Consider the following 20,051-nt stretch of genomic DNA (forward strand, 5'->3'; position numbering starts at 1 on the left):
CACACCACAGAACCACAGAACCTTTGGCTGGGCTCCTGTATGCTGCACCATGAAAGCAAGTAAGCACATTGCTTCGACTCCCTCATTTCCTGTCCATCTTCTCTGCTGACAAACGGCTCATCACAGCCTGTTTTACCCAATATTCCTTGCCACTTGGATTACAGACTCTTCTTTTACTTTACAGCTCTCCCCCAGAGTTCCACAAAGTATGTCACTTCCCCATCTGCTTCTCTTTAGACTATCTATGCAAGCTTCTTCCTCGTGATCCCACTTTGCCATGCAGTGAGCTGTGCTCAGTTGGCAGCACAGGGTTAGGCTACATGACTCAAGTAATCACATCACATTCTCCAGTATGTTCCCAGTAAGTGTGGGCCTTTCTCTAGCCAGTGTGACACTGCGGTGGGGAAGAATATTAGCATGCCACAAAAATAATAGGGAGCTGTGTCTTATTCCACATTCCTAGATGTCCTAGCATTATACTGTTCCATGTGTTTAGAGAAGCTACATCTAATGTTCAATACATATATAAACTTTTACAACACAAATTGAATTCTGTTTTTGTAAGATTCTAGATGGCCTGAACTCAGCAGTGACACTATTAGCTAAGGAAATGGTGTTTCATTATTAGCTAAGGAAATGGGTTTTTATTATTAGCTAACGAGATATATAAGATTCCAGGTGGCCTGGACTTAGCCATCATGACAATAGTGTCAGCTGAGCAAGCAAGTTAAGAATTGCAGGCTGATAACAAGAGCAAGCAAAGTAACAGCGAACTGAGAGGAACAAGTTAAAAATACTCCACTAACCTCCATCTCGACCCTGCCCCCGGAATTTACTGCCCTTATCTCACTCTACCTAGAATTTACTACCTTAGACCCTCTATTGTTAGCCTAACACTCTTTAACTAGCCATTGTCACTAAGTTCTGCTTCTGAAAGATATTTAAACCCTGAGTTTTTGTAGGACGGGGTCTTCTATCTGCTCGGATGTTGGTGGACCCTGGAGCATTGGTTCAATAAAATTCCTTTGCTTTTGCATCGACCCTGGACTCTGACTCTCAATTGGGCTTCCAGGGATAGACTCTGACAACCTGAATCTAGCATTTTCTAAAGGAAACCAGATTTGCCTTCCTTAAATATTATACTTCCTCATTCAGAGTACCATGGGTGGGGCTGGGAGTTGATCTCAGTAGCAGAGCACTTATGTAACACTTGCAAAGACCAGATTTTTTAAAAGGTATTTATACTCCATACACAAAAGCAGATGTTCAAAATGCTTGATCTATTTCTCATGGCAGAAGAGTTCCAGGTCACACAGCTCTACAGAGTTACACAAGCTACATGCTGTGTGAATTTAAAATACCACTGCTGACATAGTAATGCAGGAATTACTGATGTATTAGTGTCAGCAGCAATAATCATTTGGTTCAGTGACAGCAGCCAGCAAGAGTTAAAAAAGAATATGTAGTTTAATGATAAGTCATTCCCTTCCCATATCAACACTCTCTCTGTAACCTAAATTATCATGAAATAAACAGTCTCTCCTAAGAACTAGTTTCTCCTCAACTGCATAACAAATAAATATTAACTGGTGTGTCTCAGGGCAATGACCATCCTTTTCTTCCACTGTCATCTAGCTCAGCTAAGCATGCAAATGCCAAACTGTTTAATTATTTGTACTTTAGAATTATCTTCTGAGTGTTCACACAGACACGCGTGCATACACAGACATGCGTGTGTATATACACACATTTAGATTAAAGAAAAGATGAGATTGCATTTTTCCTGTCAGGAGTTTTTGTTTTCCTCTTCAGCTATTACCAGCAATTAAAAACAAAAACAAAACAACAAAATGGTATTGCAACTGGAGCACTGTTTATTACCTCTGCGGTTATTAGGGCACTAACTCTAGGCTAGGTGCTTGTGTGCATTATTCAGTTTTCAAAGTAACCCGCAGGACAAAGCTACAATTTCCATTTGACCTATGAGAAAACTGACTTACATGGGTTACTAATTTGTCTAAGCATCAGGAGCCAGCATTAGAGAGAATGGAGCTTTGCTGTGTGGGGTGACTCATACTTTAATCCCAGTACTGAGGAGGCAGAGGCAGGTTTCCAGAGTCCCAGGTATTGTTTTTAAATTACCAGTATTATTCGTATTATCAATGTGTCTGGCTAGTAATCAATTAAGACACAGACACTTGCTATATCTTAAAATAGCCTTAGTGAACCTGGGGCAGGGCAGACATTAATCCTTTAAGCTACTTCCCATAGTGGGGAAGGTATGTGATACCTGCCTCAAATCCATATAATTTCTTTTTAATAATTTTTATCAAGCTACCTTTCATCCATAATACCAAATACTTGTTTGTTTGTTTTTGTTTGTTTGTTTTTGTTTTGTTTTGTTTTGAGACAGGGTTTCTCTGTGTAGCCTGGGCTGTCCTGGACTCGCTTTGTAGACCAGGCTGGCTGGCCTCGAACTCACAGAGATCCACCTGCCTCCCGAGTGCTGGGATTAAAGGCATGTGCCACCATGCCCGGCCCCAAATACTTGTTAATGTTTTTTATCTGGGCTGGATTCTCCATCCATGCCAGCCATGTGTTTTTCTTTTATCTAACCCATGGCAGTCTTTCTCTCTTCTCCTCTTGGGACCCTCTCCTTTCTTTTTGTGGTGATCTTTTTCCCCCACTTAGGATTTCCCTCCACCCCACCCCTCCACCCCCATGGCTCCACCTATCTTTTCTGGCCTACCTAGATGGGATGGCTTTTTATTAATCAAAAGGTGGGTCACAGAGACAACAAACAATAATTAACATCAAAATACATCAGACCATCGCCCAACACCCAGGCTAGTCTATGGCTACAATGTGAGACCCAGAAAGAACTTAACTTCCTGCCCTTGTACTTAGAGAACAGGTACCGAAAAATGTAGAATACAAGCAACTAAATAATTATATGCTATTCCTTCCTGATTATGCTTATAGATTAGAAATTCCACAAGGAAAGTTTATCAGTCAGCAAAGTGAATGCTGACAATAGTGAGACAGTTTAAAACTGCTGCCTGACTAGGTAAAACCCAGCACAGCTTCTGTAATACCCCTACTGAAGAAGGTAAGTGACAATGGAACCTAACAGCAAGGAGAGACAGCCTATCAAATGCCTCTGCTGCTCATCATCTTCGCGGTGTCATTTCTCCAGAAATGTCAGTGAGGATGGAGTTCTTCTAGAGTTGCGGGAATTAAAACCTGACTACTGAGTACACTGTACAACTCTGACTAGGACCTCTCGTTATAAAATGCATTGCTGGGAGAACTGGTAAAAGTTGAACAGGGTCTGAGCGTTGGTGAAGGCAGAACCACTGCATGCTTTTATGCAGGGCAATGTCTAGGAAAAACACATTAAAGTTTCTGGGGTCAACAAGGTATCATATATGCAACCTACTCTCAAATGAGTAAAAAATATCTTTTTTTTCCTTTACTGGACTTCAACCTTTCTGTATGTTTAAAATTGTTTCATTTTCCTAAATTTAGATAAATATCTCTAAATGCCATTAGTAAGAGAAATTATAAATTCTATTAACCCTTTATAATGTATTTTTTCAGAGACAGAGTCTCACCGTACAGCCCTGATTAGTCAATTTCATCATCCTCCTGCCTCAGCCTACTGGGAGCTGGGGTGAGCCAGCCCATATGCTACTTTTAAGTGGAAAGAAAGATTTTCTTATTTTACGCAACCTTGTAAAATTTACCAAGATAGATTATATAAGGGTAATCATGATCCCTGTCTCACTTCCCTGAAAATCCCATTCTACATAACCGGAATCTTCAACTACGAAGAGATTATCTAAAATGAGACCACGTATACCATATTAAGAGCCTGTGTATGACCTTTAGATAAACACAGCACTTGAAAATACTATGCCCAATTCCATCTTCCTTCCCTTCCTAACTACCTACCTCCTGGCTCACAAGGCTCTGCAAACATGAGTAATCTGCTGTCTACTTGTCCTGCATCCTCTTCTCCTCCTCTGTTCACGTGCTCTCTCCATCTGCAATAGCCACTAGTCACCTTCCTATTTCAATATTACCTACCCTTCAATCTCTAAGCAAAATGCCACTTCCTGGAGTTTTGCCCTTATCCACTCAATCACAAGTAAATCTTTCCTTTTACCCTGTATTTCAGCCACTGAAACCAGGTTTCATCTTTTCACGCCTCAGCATGCACCAACCTAATAGACACTGAACATCAGAGCGACACTGCACACTCATTTCTCAGGCAATCAAACTGAGAGCTCACGGCACAAAAGGGCATGCTTTGCTAACTTTAAAACAATACATTTTACAAAATGCTTTCCCTTTCCAGGGAAGAATCCCAAAGTCCTCACTGCCGATCACATTCAACAATCCTCTTAGTGAGGCCTAGAAATGCTCAAGTGTGTGAGTGAGGGTGGGTGTAGGAAGGTAGGTATGGAGAACACAGGGACTGTTGGATGGTGCCAACCAAGAGGAACGAAGGGAAAAGATGAATGCAAACCAAGGTTGCAGAGATGGATGATACAGACAGCAGCGCATTTCCTGCCCACTGAGCTTTCACTGAGAGGAGTAAATTGTCTTTTGTGCAGAAGTTTGTAATTTCTTCCCCTTCTATTGACAATGGTTATTAAACAAACAAAAGGCTAAGAAAAATAAACCTCTTTTTACAAGTTACTGATTTCTAACCACAAGTGGGTATGAATTTCCAAGACGCCCATTGTTTTAGGAGTGACTCTGAGCCAATCAAGATTTTCAGTAGTTCAGCTAAGGTGACCAGGCCTGTGCCTTTGTAGTTGGTGTGTTTGAAACACTTAAGCACAAGCAACTTGGCTTCTAAGGTATAACTGCCACCATACACTAGGAACAAGGGCTAACTTAAAGAGAACAACTCTTCTCCCACTAGCTTGTTATCCATTTGGTCTAAATCTTTTCTTAGGCTTCAAGCATGAAAATACAGGTTTCTAAGCACATAGAGAGAGTCACCTTAAGCATAAATCTAGCTCCCCCGTATTTCACTGCTTTTTACGTCTGTATTTCAAATGTATCTTCACATCACTAACGCTGACAAATATCTGAAGGCTTTCAGATATCCATGTCAGAGAACATGTTATATCAATAAGGTCATAGAACAGAATTTTAAATAAGGTAAGTGCAATAAACACATCCTTATGAAAATATCTTTGAGGCACCAGGACAATCTGAATGCTAATTACATATTCAATATCTTTGGAGCCATTGTTAAATTTTCAAATGTCTTGATGATGACATAATTAGGTTTATTAGTAAGTGGATGGAGAGCATCTGGTGGTGCACTCCTGCACCCAGCCAAAAGAGGCTGAGGCATGAGGCTCATGGAGAGTTCAAGACAAGTAAGACTATGCATCAGAAAAGCCACTAATAACAAAACCTCAACCTGTATCTTTTAAAAAACTCATGCTGAAATATTTATGACACATAAAATTCACATCTTCATTGCAACTCTATCATCTATAACAAAAACCAAAATTGGTATGTTACCTTAGGCCAAAACGTTAAGTTACCTATATTAAATGAAAAGGCATTTGAAGGACTGAATTAAATGTAAACTTCTTTAACTTTCAGTGAATTATATAACTCAAACTAGATTCACAGTTAAACTCAAGCTACTCAAGAAGGCCCTGCTAACCAGTATAGACATTTTCGGGACTCAAACCTTACAGGCTGGGGTTAGACTGTACTTCCCCAGTTCAACAGAAGACCAAGCAACAGACAACAGAGCACAGAATATGAAAATGCCTGTAGTCCCGGCATTTCTGAAGTCTGAGCTAGGAGGATTCTGAGTTCAAGGCCAGCAGGGCTAAACAGAAAGTTCCATGCTACAAACCACATACTAGGTAAGCTACACATCAAGATTCAGTCTCAAAAAGGCAGGGGGCGGGGGTTGCAAATTAGAATGCTGCTCCTAGAATCACAATTTGCCTGTGGTTACATGGCTGGCAATTTGTGGTCAGCCTATTTGCATGCAAATAGCACTTGGGTATAGAACCTCCAGAGGGTACTAGACACCCTGGAGTCCAAGCTTCTCATTTCAGAAGAAAGAGCCTAGCAATTATCTGATTCATTCAAGAGCAGATGACTAGCTGGCAGTAAAGCCCAGTTTCCATTTCATCACACAACACCCAGGAAATTTAGAAGGTAAAGACTTTTTGTAGAATTTTTAAAAAGAAGAAAAAAAGAAAAAAAACCTACAAATGAAAGACACAAAAAATTTACTGTTCTATATAACCTTACATCCAAATGTTGGCAACACTTTAGAAAAAATAACTTTATTCACTCAAAGTATTTGGTGAATGTCTACTACATGCCAGGCCCTTTGCAAGATTCTAGGTTCCTGATAGAACAGATGAGGAAGATAGGCAGAACAAATGCTAAATTCCAGCAAACTGCTAGGCATGGTTGCAATGCTTGTCAACTCAGCTTCTTCAGCAGCAGGCTAAGACAGACATAAGAAGGAGCAAAAGTTCAAGGCAGGTGTGGACAATTTAGCAAGAACCTGTTTCAGGAGAGGAGTTTAAAGGGCCTGGGGCTGCAGCTCAGTGGAAGATGCACATGGCCCTGGCTCAGTCTCCACAACAATCCACATGCTAATGAACATGCTGGATCCCAGTGGTGTCCTACTCCACAACCCAGCTCGGTGTCAACAGCACACAGCTGTTCTGAATCTGACAACTGAATCTGACAACTGTTCATGCTTTTAACCACATTTCCCAGGAGCACCATTCAGCCAGACAGGTCAAAGACACATCTTCAACGCTAGCCAGAGACAAACTAAGCAAACTAAGCAGCACTAACGAGCACACAGCCAGAAAGGTGCTGACTTGTAAGTCTCATCCTGTCTATATGTCACTCGTGGTCCACAGGGTATTGGAGGCTGTTAGTCTGTATTTCAGTAGATAACAGCAATACTATGGTTACTGGAGAACAGGGTAACACCCAAACCATTATAAATTCTTATCATTAGTTTCCATAAGGAATATATATGAAGACTATAGATAAGGAACATTATTTTAAAGATGATAATATTTAATATATAGGAATACTAACAGAGAGGAAATGTGTTTGTTTTTCTTTCCAGTTGTCTATGCCAAATTTAGCTAGCAAAAAAAAAAACAAAAACAAAAACAAAAAAACAAAACAAACAAACAAAACAAAACAAAACAAAAAAACCACAGGCCAAGTATGGGAGCTATACATCTAGCACTAAGGAAGCTGAGGCAGAAGAAGTACCATAATTTAGCTCAATGAATTACAGACCAGCCCAGGCTGGACTACAGTGTGTGAAATACCACACAGATAAAACAGAAACTATTAATAACCATTATAAATTCAAAAAAGCAATTAAAATATAATGTGCAACTTGTCAAGCCATGCCTCCCTTCATACTCCAGTTACATGGCCAGCCCAGTGTGACAGGCCATCCAACACCTCAGCGTCTCTCACTCCCTGTGTGTCTTTCAGAATGCCACTGCTTCAAACTTCACTGCAGCACAAAAGCAATTCCACTTCTCTGGCCGTCACACTGAGCTCAGGTTTTCCTGCCCCCCACTCCCCTTTTTCTTTATAAGATTTTATTTATTTAGTATACAGATCTTGTTATAGATGGTTGTGAGCCAACATGTGGTTGCTGGGGGATTGAACTCATGGCCTTTGGAAGAGCAGGCAGTATTCTTAACCTCTGAACATCTCTCCAGCCCGGTTTTCCTGCTTTTGAATACGTGGGGAGAGTCTGTTTCTTCAGTGACCGTGGAGGCCCAAGTGGGTCATTTGGTTCCGTTCTCCCCTTTCATGGTGTTTCTCTGTTCCCTCACTTGGCATGCTCCTAAGGAAAGGCCAAGATGACTCCTGTTACTCTTTTGTATACCTAAGTACCCCTCAGACTCTCTCTGTATATGAACTGACTTAATAGCCTCTCAACGTTCTATCATGGTGCCATTTTCTTCATGTTTCTCCCACCTGGATGTGCAGATTACAGCTTCCACCCACCTTGGGAAACTGGCAGCTGCTATGTCTTCAGACATTTCCCTTCCCTCTTCCTTCCCATCACACACGCGCTTTCGGCCACCTGCTGCTGTCTTGTAGCTCACCCATGCAGCTTATTTACCCTGGTCTTTTTTTCCTTCTACATTTCACTTTGGATAATTTCTATCACTAAGTCTTTAAGCTTACCAACCATTCATTCTATAGTGTTAAAAACAGGGTTCCTATCAGTGTATAATGTCATTAGATATTGTTATTTTCACTTTGAATAATTAAATTGAGTCATGTTTTTCATGTCTTTAACACACTCAAACTTCTTGAATGTATGCAATACATTTATATCAAAGCCGTTTTAATGTCCATTACCAATACTAACATCTGTTTTTACAGATTGACTTTTCTTCTCGTTATGAAGTATATTTTCTGCTTCTTTGCATATATACTACTTTTCAATCTGAGTATGGGTTGAATAATATGAGCGTATCATGTAATGCCTAACTTTTGCTTTATATGTGTCTGTGTGTTGTGTCTGCATAGATATAAATATACACACATTTGTATTTCTTAAACTTCTGAGATAGTTATTTGAAACTTAAATGCCTGGGAACAGTAATTTGGAGCCAAAAGCAGATCCTCTGGGGCCTTAAGCTTTGTTAGGTAGGACCAGAGAAGAATTTAGTCAAGAGCTACTTGGCTGTCTTACTTTTCTATACCTGAAAACCATTTGTACATTTAGTTTACTGTTCCTGTTTTCAAAGAGGAGGGAGGATCCAGGTCCTACTACCCAACCACCGTCAGAAGCAATGGTCTTGTGCATATTTCTGGGCTGTTTGTGCTCCGGGCCAAGTTATAACATGGGATAATAAATGCCATCGGTGGGACTTGACTGTTCTTGAAAACCTGGGCTGGGCTTTTTTTTTTTTTTTTTTTTTTTAGTTTTTTTTTTTTCTTCACACTCCACAGTTTGTTTGCTTTTTAAGTTGGTGTTAAAGCTACTGTTTACTTTATATTAAATATGTACATTCAAATTTCTTTTATAAAAAGAAAATAACTTCACAATGTTAACCTAAGCAACATATGTGTGTATTTAAGTTTAATTTAATTTTATTATTATTTTGTTTTGTTTTGTTTTTTGAGACAGGGTTTCTCTGTGTAGCCTTGGCTGTCCTGGTTCACTTTGTAGACCAAGCTGGCCTCGAACTCACAGAGATGCTCCTGCCTCTGCCTCCTGAGTGCTGGGATTATGGGGCATGCCCCACCACACACAACATAAGCAATATTAACAAGTCTAAATTTCATTTTATGCTTAAAAAGTCAACTCTAAAGTCGCTTTTTCCATCATTTCTCTAAAGGGCAGCCGTGTTAACTAACAGCATTTGGCAATTTAAAAAAATGCACTGGCTGTCATTGCTGCTTATTGCATTTGGCATTCAAAATTCTACAAGCTGACATTCAATTTGGCCCAACAAAAATTGTGTTCTTAATGGATGTACTTTAAAATCAAACCATACTTCTATATACTAACAGTAGTAGGTTATAGGCAAAAATTCAGTTCCTTCACTAGAAAATATTGCCAACTTTTAACTGAGAAATTTTCTATGGGTTTGCCTTTTTTTTGAAGGGACATTTAAAATGTTTTAAAGCTTATTTTTACGTGTTTGAGAGCTGTACCTGCATATATATCTGTGCCCTGTGGGCATACCTGGAGCCTGGAGGACAGAAAAGGGTCTTGGGTCCCCTGGAACTATAGTTACACATGGTTATGAGCTGTCAATGGAGTGCTTTGTAAGGAAGCCAGGTCCTCTGGAAGAGCAGCCAGTACTGTTAACTCAGAGCCCAGTGACTTTCACCAGCCCTGACCTTTCCTTTTATTGCTCATCTCCTACTCAGAAAACTAAGAGCCATCATCCCTCAACATCAGAAGCAATCCCAGTGAAACACAATCAGACGGAAGGGCTGTTACTGCGAGGCTTTTTATACCTGGCAAACCTGGGCAAAGCATAACTCCCAGAATTGAAAGGAATAAAGCATGGGACTGCCACAGCTCCTGAACTGCACGAAGAGATGCCTCAGGGCACTGCAGCCAACTGGGAGATGCAGGGATACTCTCAATAGAAGAAAACACCTAGGGTTTCAACATATGCTAGATACGAGTTAAACTATTAGCCTGAGGAGGTTCAGAGCTCAACATCTGACTGCAGTGTGTCCAGTATATTACCCCTGTCGTTGTGAAGCTGTGGTAAACAGCAACTATTAATTAGAGTCAGTACAGAACAGGAAATGACGATGGCAGCACTCCAACTGCTTCCAAGGTGTGAGAGCTGCATGGAACTCACCAAGCAAGCACATCCCGTTCATAGACAACTGTGGTTATTAATGAAGAAAGTCAATTATTTTCTACTTGTTTGCATGATTCTGTATGATCAGCAACTAAAGTTACTGAGGTTTAAATACTTATTGTTTAGCGGTAATCTTGGTATTTGGGACTGAGGCAAGAGGATTGCTGTGAGCGTGAGGCCAGCTAGGATACAGAAAGTCGCAACCTAGCCGGGGCTAGAATGAGACCCTTTTCTAAATCAGTCATACCACCTGAGTCTACTTCACAAGCAGACTTGTCAGATATGACAGGCGTACAGAGTTTCTGAGCACACTGGGACCTACAGGTAGCATGGAACAACCAAGTTCATAGATCTCTCAGGATAGGGATGAAGAGTAAGCTCCCAGTAAAGGAACTATGTTTTGCACTATTAGTTTTCCTCAGACTGTGCAGTTTCTTAGAGGCAGGACAGCTTACATTCTGTGAAGATATCCAGAATATACTATTGGTTTGGAGTATTATGACTCTCATTTCTATAACATGAAGGATTAAGTAGAACGAAAACTCAGATGCATATCTTGGAGTAAAGCCAGGTCCAGAATTAAGTGTAATGGTTTTGCGACCTATTAAGTACATGACTTAAGCCTGGAAATGACCCAAAGTATGCTATTTTAAAAGGCTGAAAATAATCATATCATTGGAAAGACAGAAAGCAATGCCATAAATTTCATAGAAAAATAGGCACAGGTATTCTGTGGTATGCATGTGTATACTCAATGGAATGCCATCTTCACAGCACAGAAGGGCCTAGAGAACACAAGGTGAAGTGAACAGGCAAGGAAACATGACAAACACTAGATGACATGAGCTCACTCATTTGTGGAATTTAAGAGGAGCCAGTGTCGCAGATGCAGACAGGGTAACACAGTGAAGCAGGACTTGGAGAGAATTCATCTGCGCATAAAGCTAATTCTTAGGAAGAACATACATTGGTGTTTCGCTTGCATAGACATCTGTGTGAAGGTGCTGGATCCCCTGGAGCAGGAGTTAGACAGCTCTAACTGCCACATGGGTGCTGGGAACTGAACCTGGGTCCTTTGGAAGAGCAGCCAGTGCTCTCAACCGCTGAGCCATCTCTCCAGCCCGAGGAAGAATGAGTCCTTTTTGTCTTTTTACATGCCAGGTTACTACAACCATTAACAATGTATATTTTAAAAATAACTATGAGAAGGTTTCGAATGGCTCAAAAATAATAATCAATGTTTGATGTCATGAATATATTAAATTATCTTGATTTGATCATAACCCACTGTATGTGTACATAGAAATACCACATTATACCCCATAACACTATACAAGTTATTATATGCCAATTAAAACTTAAATTGGGCAAGGAATGTAGCTCAGCTCAGTAGCAAAGTGATGTGTGAGCCCTAGGTTCAATCCCACCAGTGCCAAAAATCCCATACAAAACATACATGTGTGTGTGTGGCGGGGCATGTGTGTGTGCAGATGCACTTGCCTGTATATGTGCATATGGAAGTCAGAGGTGGATGGGGCAGATACGCTCCCCACCTTACTTTTTGAGATAACATCTTTCCAAGCCTAGAGCTCAATGTTTCCACTGGCTGGCTGAGGGGTCTGCCTCTCTCCATCCCATACTCAGACGAATTTTAAGTGGGTGCTGGGATCCAAGCTTAAGTCCTTGTGGTTGCTCAGCAAACACTTTATCCACTGAGCTACCTCCTCAGCCTCAAATACTGTGTTTTCAAACAGAAACAACTTCCAGTCTGTCAACATCCTAATGCAGGTTAGTCTTCCCACTAACGTCAATCACTTAATAACTATGTGCTCCTCAGTTGTGAGTAAAACACGGTGCCAAGCATTAGAGACATAAGCCCTAAAAAACACGTATACAGTTCCATGTGATGTAAAGACATTGTACTCAAAGTGTCACAGGAGGACTTCAAGAAAATAATTAGTCCCATCATACACGATCACAGCATTAAAATTTAAAACCATGGTTATTTTATATAAAATCCATAGGCAAAAAAAAAAAAAAAAAAAAAAAAAAAGTGATCTGGTAACTCTATCACAGCAAGATGCCATCTTCCAGATGGTTATGTTGTGCAGCCTGGGCATAGAAAACCACTGTCTCAGACTAGGACGCCCGGCTTAGCACTTAGGAGGATCAGGAGGTCAAGGTCATCTTCAGCTACACAGCAAGTTTGAGATTAGCTTAAGCCTAAATCAAGCAGCCCGAAATATTAATGACTGACTGAGTCAGTACATGTAGACCGATCAATTCCTAGTGCGTTGGGAGAACACCGAAAAGACAGCAGTCTCCAGGAAGGCGAGCACCACTGAGCAGAAAGAGTGGAGAGAGATCAAGGAAGACCTTGAAAAGCAGCCTGAGGAGCTTGAATTTTATCTTAAGAAAACAGGGCCACACTTTGACGTAATATAAAAACTACTTCAGAGGACATTTCTTGCAGACTGATAGGCAGGACGCCCCGACACTCACAGGCTGGGAACAACGAGGGCGAAGAGGACACACCCAGACCTTCCAGACAGCCCTGAACACAGCAGGCACTCAAGATTCTGCAGGCTGCTTTATTACAGGGCGACATCTATCTTGCTATCACTCCAAACCAAATGTCCAGTTAGGTTTTTGTGTGTGACAGCATATCACTATGTAGCCCAAGATAGCCTCAAATATATGATCTTTCCGCTTCTGCTTCCAGAGTAATGGGGTTACAGATATGCAACATAACACTAGCACCTACCTAATTTTATAAGTCAATTTATCTTTTTAAAAAGTTAGTTTTTAAAGATTAAAATTTTACTATTGCACAGTAAGGTACCTATAGGTAACAATGTTCTACATATTCTGAAAAGCTAGAATAAAGGGTTTTGCATATTTTCACCATAAATGGCAAATGTCCAACCCCATTTCAATATTATATAATGTATAAATGTGTTGAAACATCCAAGTGTTGTAGGTACATGTGTAATTTTCATGTTAGATATCAATTAAAAAGTCAAATTAAAATATATTTAAGTGTTGATGTAGAGTTTATGGAAAAAATTACACATCCAAGAGAGTATGTATCTATTTATGTTAGCTTTATAGAGAGAGGCAGTATTCAAACTTTTGTATCCTCTGAGAATTACATATATAGCTTAAATCCAACAAAGACAAACAAAATTAAGAAACAATTAAGCTAGGGATGTAACTTGATGGTAGAGTGCCTGCTTAACATGCAGTGCCTAGGTCCAATTCCCAGCACTGAAAATATATATATATTGGTTTGTTGTTTTGTTTTTTGAGACAGGGTTTCTCTGTGTAGCCTTAGCTGTCCTGGACCCACTTTGTAGACCAGGCTGGCCTCAAACTCACAGATATCTGCCTGCCTCTGCCTGTAAATTTAATATTTTAATATTATTCTACTTGATAATTAATGGCCCAAATAGAGCCTTTTTAGATGTTTTTAAAGCTTTAAAAAAAAACCATCATTTAGCTGGGCATGGTGGCATGTGCCTTTAATCCCAGCACTCGGGAAGCAGAGGCAGGCAGATCACTGTGAGATCAAGGCCAGCCTGTCTACAAAATGAGTCCAAGAAAGCCAAGGCTACACAGAGAAACCCTATCTCAAAACAAAACAAAACAAAACAAAAACAAAAATAAAAAGAAATTAAAAAATTATTTGGCATGAAAGATAACTAACTACTGCAGTTTTTAGAACTATGGTTATTCTTAGCAACAACTCTGAAAACTACAGGTAAACTCCTAATTTGTAAGCTCAACAGTGTCTGTCCGTTATAACTGTGAGTAACCAATTTAAAAATATACTAGATTAGACAACATAAGTAAATCAGGTATCAACCAAAACACAAACACTGAAAAACATTTTACATACTAACGAAACCCTTTCAATTTCATGTTTTTATTTCAGCATTCATTATTACAATAAATACATCTGTAGTATGAAAATGTATGCTATGCAGATTAACACTCGAGCATGGCATTTTTCATTTTATTAAAACACAAAAACCAATTTGGAGCAATGACGTTCATACTGAATATAACTTAAACCCTTTTCTTGGGATGTATGTCGCCCCTTGTCTCTCCCTTTAAGGCATGTTACTGTAAACGCCAAAGCTATACATATATGATTAAGAGATGTTCATTATGTCCCTATCATTTTCCCTATCAGGATAAGATTTTACTATTTTAGTCAGTTTATATTTGAAGCAACATAAAAATCACGTATGCATAGGTTTGGATCTTATGCTCTTATTGACTCTAAAGAAAGATCAATATTTAAAATATTTAAGGCTTATATTAGTAAATATGTCTTTCAAATATTACTGTATGTATACGTGTGTGTGTGTGCGTGTGTGTGTGCATGCACAGCACATGAAGGCCAGAAGTTGGTATCAGGTGTCTTCCCTTATTGCATTCCATATTATTTTTTTAGACAGTCTTTTTTGCCAAACCCACAGCCAAAATCTTGACTAGACCAGCAGACCAGAAAGCCCCAGAGACTTTCCTGCCTCTGCTTTCCCAGTTCTGGGATTACAAGCATGTAATGCCACGCCAGGCTTTTATAGGCGCTGGGCAATCAAACTCGGGTCCTCATGCTTTCAGGGCAAGCACTTACCAACTGAGCATCTCCCAGTCCAAACAGTAGGTTTAGTTTATAAATATATGATCGATAGCCAACCTGAGCAGATATAACAGAGGGCTAGGGATGGCGCTCCAGGGATGGCGCTCCGTTGGTGGAATGCTTGCCTAGCATCCATGAAGCTCTGATCAATCCTGCATAAACCTGTAATCCAGCACTCAGGAGATGGAGCCAGGGGAATCTGGAATTCAGTGGCTTTGGCTATATCATAAAGGCTCCAACAAGAGACTTAAAAACAGTAATAGTAAAGAACAAGTAGCTAATATTAGAAAATCTGCTTTAAAAAGCATACTTGAGACAACTCCAGCCTGGGTTTATCTGCCCCAGTCCTGTATTAAGAATGAAGCATGGGCTACACTCGATGTCTCAGCAGGTACAAAGCGTTTGCCACCGAGCCTGAAGACCTGAGCTCTGTCCCTGGGACCCAGATAGTAGGAGTGGAGAACCCACCCCCATAAGCCATCCTGACCTCCGCATGGTCCCCACCTACACACAACTACATGACTAAATGTTTAAAAGAGTAAAGAATGAAGCACAATGTTCATCAGTCTTTTTATTTCTATCCATCTGCCACAAATTCACCCAAGCTTTATTATTTTTCTTGTGCTACAATAAGTAGTCCTCTTCTTTAAAATCAGTCATTTTTAAATAATATGAAGTCAATCACACATCTCACATGAAATTTCTAGAAGCTGTTTGCAGTTTTTACTAAAAATATAAAAGCTTAGGCTGCAGAAGTAGATAGTCTAACACCTGCCTAGCACAGCTGAAGCTCGGAATTTGACCCATCAATATCATACATGCACACTGAAATGTTAATTAATTAATTAACTAATGGTTTTATGTAAGATGTGCAGAAACTATAACAGATACTATCACTACTATTAAATCTGATCTGCAAAATTCTGTGCATTACAGTGAAGCAAGCTGTCTTATTGAGTTAACGTGACAAAACAAAAAGAAGGAGAACAGAAAAAAACCAAAATCCTATCAGCAAAGTCTTCACCTCCCTGCACTACCAACCCCCAACCCCGGGGGGAAAAAAAAAAAAAAAAAAACCCTAAGTCTGAGATTACAGGAAATAAGGTTTCATCCAAATTAAGACAAAGCATAAATCCATCAAATAAAACTCAGTAAGGCTTTCAGGAATATATATATATATATATATATATATATATATATATATATATATATATATATATATATATAAACTGTTGAAACTCAGAGTTACAAACCAAAACAGAGATCATAACAGGTCAGCTTAAAACACGTGACTTACAGAGAACAGCCACAGCCCCAGACTCGAACATGAGACATTCTTCCTTGTGCCTAGTTTCCACTATGAGGCTGAACGGTGGGGGATCCAATTTGTGGTAGATTCGAAATCCTTTGCTAAATGCCATTCTCCTTTCTTCAGAGGTAGCCCTAGGAAAGAAAACCAAACCAACGGACCTGAGGTTTCCTTCTGCGGCAAGGACTGCTAGGCATCCAGAGGTCCCTCCCTGCCAAGTTTGATGGGTGTGGGGGTGGAGAAAAAGAAAGCTCAAGGGTTAACCATTTATTCCAAAAGATAAGGCGTCACCAAATTTTTACCAAAAGGCAAAAAATAAAACGCTTCCAATTCTCAAGATACAGCAAGGCAAGGTTTTAGCACTACTGGTGCTTGTTTGTTTAAGGTGAATTTCCCATTTATTTTTACCCACAGGAAAAAATGTGGAACGTATTTTTTTTTTTCCCAGTTGGGTTGTTTATCAGCTTCCTGCTTCACGATCTGTCACTAGTGGAAGGGAACTGATGGGGAAACTTCAAGCCGATCCTTAGGCGGAAAAGGCAAGGAGATGGGAGGGAAGGTTAACTAGGCTGGTTCAAAGCTCCCGAGGGGGCCGGAGGAGGAAAAGGATTATCACACCGCGATTCCCCAGGGCGGCGGCGAAGGGCAGGGAAAGACGGACAGGTGTCCGCCGCCTCCTGCCCAGTCACGAAGCTCACGGTGACGAATGGATCCCACCACCGCGACTCTAGTTGTTCCCGGGTAGCCGGGGAAACGGAGGCACCGGGCAGTCCAGCGCCTCCATTATACGCCTCAAGAGATGCCCCGGAGCCTGTGCTGTAAGGGTTCTTTCCCTCCCGCAGGGTGACAGCCACCCGCCGCCCCGCGATCTCCTCACAACCCGCCACCCTCGGCCCGCAGCCGCCTCTCACCGCTCTTGACCCGGCTACGACGGCCGCCACCGCTCAAGAAGCGTCCACCCGCCCGGCCGGCAGCCGCTGGGTCTAGCCGCAGCCGCTCCCCGCCCCCCGCCCGCTGCCTCACCTCTTCCTCCGACTCCTCCTCCTCCTTCTCCCGCAGCCGCCGCCGCTACAGCCTCCGGAAGCGTCACTTCCTCTCCAGCAGGCCCAGCTCTTCCGCATTGCGCCGAGGCCGGGGGCGGAAGGCCCGCCCCTTCGGGTGAAGGGGCGGAGATGTTTCCGCCCACGCGGGGCCGGACTGCCGGGCCGAGCTCCCGCGAGCTACCCGGGTCCTGTGGCCACCTCGACGTGGGTCCGTGAAGCCTCAATCACCCCGGGAAGTCGGCAGAGGGAGGAGGGTCGGGCCTCCTCGCGTGGAGTCCTCTAGCTCAGCCTTCCCCGCGGGCGATAGGGAGGGACTGCAGGAAAGAGCTCTGGGGGGCTCGTGTTGATTCGTGTCTTGAGTTGGGTGTCGGGACCACCCCCTGCCGCCTCCGCGAACCCGGCGGGTAAGGGGAAGGCGGGGGAGCGCCCGAAGAGCTGTCCATGGTGTCTGGAGTGAGGGAGGCAGCATGAGACTGTTCCCTGACTGTTCTAGTGCGTTCTTGGAGCTCCAGGGGCTGTGGAAGAGTGCTCAACCGAATGCAATGGAGAGTGGGGAAATCAGCAGCCAGGAGCTTAAGACAGTTAAACAAAACATGGCTGTCACTGATGCGCTGATTTGTCAACGGTGAAATTTTATAACTAAGGGCATCACACCATTTCATACTATCTTTTTCCTCAACACATCGTCCCTGTGATTTGTGTCCAGCAGAACTATTCTGCTTCTACTTAAAAGGCAAAAAATGGGAGAAAGTTGTAGCCAATAGCGTGTTAGAAAGGAATTGAAAACCCGAAGAACCCAGCATTCATATTTCCACTTGTGTTAGCTTTTTCCTAGCCTCTTCTCCTTTTTACTTTTTCCTCCAAAACACAATTTAAATATGAATGCACTGCACAAAACCATATCCTCTAACAGACTCTGTCATGTGATTCAACATTTATGTATTTTAGGGAAGACAAGTCTGTGGTTTGAAAATAATGAACTAAATACGAGAGAGGCTGCCTAGTCAAGGAGAAAGTCATTTGGACTTAGTTCTGAGATCTTTTCACTTAGCAGTCTCCTTAGAACAACTTCGGCTTTTTGTTGTGGTTCCAGTAACTACAAACTTTCAATAATAATTAAAGTGCTTAAGTGGACTGTAGTCAGTCATGTTCCTTCCAAGAAGTGTCCATTTCAACTGGGGATAGTCCTTTAAAGAACAAGATAGTGGGCTTTTCTTATGTATGATGCCTATCTATGTGCTGCTACCACCACCACGGAAATGGCTCAGGAGAGATGGTTACCAAATTGCAGCACCTTGGAGGTAACTTGTTTCTTGAGACAAAGTATCAAGATTTTAGGCTGGTGTGCCACCATGCCTGGTTTATGTGACAGGGACTGAAGACTTCATGCTTACCAGGCAGGCATTCTACAAGCTGAGGGCATCCCTAGCTCCAAGGATGTACCCCTTTATGACACCTGAAATAACCACTAAGTGGAACTGTAATCAAATTTGCTTATTCCATCATCCTTTTTACATCAAGTCTGTGTGGCTACACCATAAACCCTTTCTCAAAATGGGAATCATGGCACTAGACAATTTCTAAAGCAGGCCTTCTGCCTATTGTTTTTTGTATTTAAATAAGTGGAGGCCCAAAGTTCCGTGTTGCAGTTTCTCTCTTCAAATTAAACTGGAAAGCAACAAAATTCATTCATAGTGTTAAAAGTCTTAGCTTTCTCAAGTCCTTTCAAAATACATTTCTAATTATAAAATAAACCCAGGATTTGAAAAGCATACCAGTGACCTTTAAGCATTCGTTATTGTCTCTTTCCTATTTATTACAGGATTTCAAAATAGCTGCACAATTTTTTTGGGGGGGTGAACTACTGTCTTTATGGTAGGCTAACTCAAAATACTTCAGTGCTATAGACAGTCTAAAGCTTTGCAAAGAAGCCATCTTGATTTTGAAACTGAGCAATGGTGAGGTTTGTGACAAAAGCATGTCACAATACATGCCCAGCAAACATGGGCATGAGTCTGAGAAAGTCTCAGATACTCAGTAGATTGCTGTGGCTAGAGCCAGATGAAATCACAAGTACCCTTACAAAGGAAACACAGGGGAATCAGATACTTGTGAGGTGATGTGGATACAAATGGCAGCCTGGAAATTTTTGACAAGCCAAGGAATAGCAGACACCACTAGAAATCTTTAAGTTCAACTGAGAACCTTTATGAGAAACATGATTCTGGTGATATTTGTTTGCAATTTCTGGCTGTAAGTACTCAAGAGAATAACTGCTCTAAGACACTCAATTAGTATGTGACGCTGTTACAGCAACTGAGAATTGTTTTTAATGTTATTTAGGAGTGAAAACCTTCAGGTTTAGACACAAAACCCACTTTTTAAATGCAGTGCTGCTATGTTCACTTTGCATCAGAATCCTAAGTTAGCATCCAAGTCTGAGCTTATTCTAAGACTTAGTAAAAACATACAAGAAGAGTGATTTAGTGATGGTATTGAAAGCATATAGTTTAAGGCGCGCGCGCGTGCGTGTGTGTGTGTGTGTGTGTGTGTGTGTGTGTGTGTGAGAGAGAGAGAGAGAGAGAGAGAGAGAGAGACACTACTGACATTGAGAATGGGTGTTCTGAAATTTAATTCTACTTAGGAACCTATACAGATGTAATAAC

The 20,051-nt window shown here is 41.3% G+C and overlaps 1 protein-coding gene across 2 annotated transcripts in view; it reads right to left on the reverse strand.

Annotated features, from left to right (window-relative positions):
- Synj1 (synaptojanin 1) overlaps nt 1–17,564 on the reverse strand; it is a 77,359-nt gene extending 59,795 nt beyond the window's left edge. For both annotated transcript variants that reach the window (XM_051150237.1, XM_051150236.1), the window contains exons 1-2: nt 17,366–17,564; nt 16,331–16,476 (exon numbers count right to left, since the gene is read on the reverse strand). In XM_051150237.1, coding sequence (XP_051006194.1) covers nt 16,331–16,476; nt 17,366–17,463 — 244 coding nt within the window. In that variant the 5' untranslated portion in view covers nt 17,464–17,564. The remainder of the gene's footprint in view (nt 1–16,330; nt 16,477–17,365) is intronic.
- Between the last annotated feature and the right edge of the window lie 2,487 nt (nt 17,565–20,051).

Source organism: Acomys russatus, chromosome 8 (genome assembly GCF_903995435.1).
Source record: "Acomys russatus chromosome 8, mAcoRus1.1, whole genome shotgun sequence".
Lineage (NCBI taxonomy): Eukaryota > Metazoa > Chordata > Mammalia > Rodentia > Muridae > Acomys > Acomys russatus.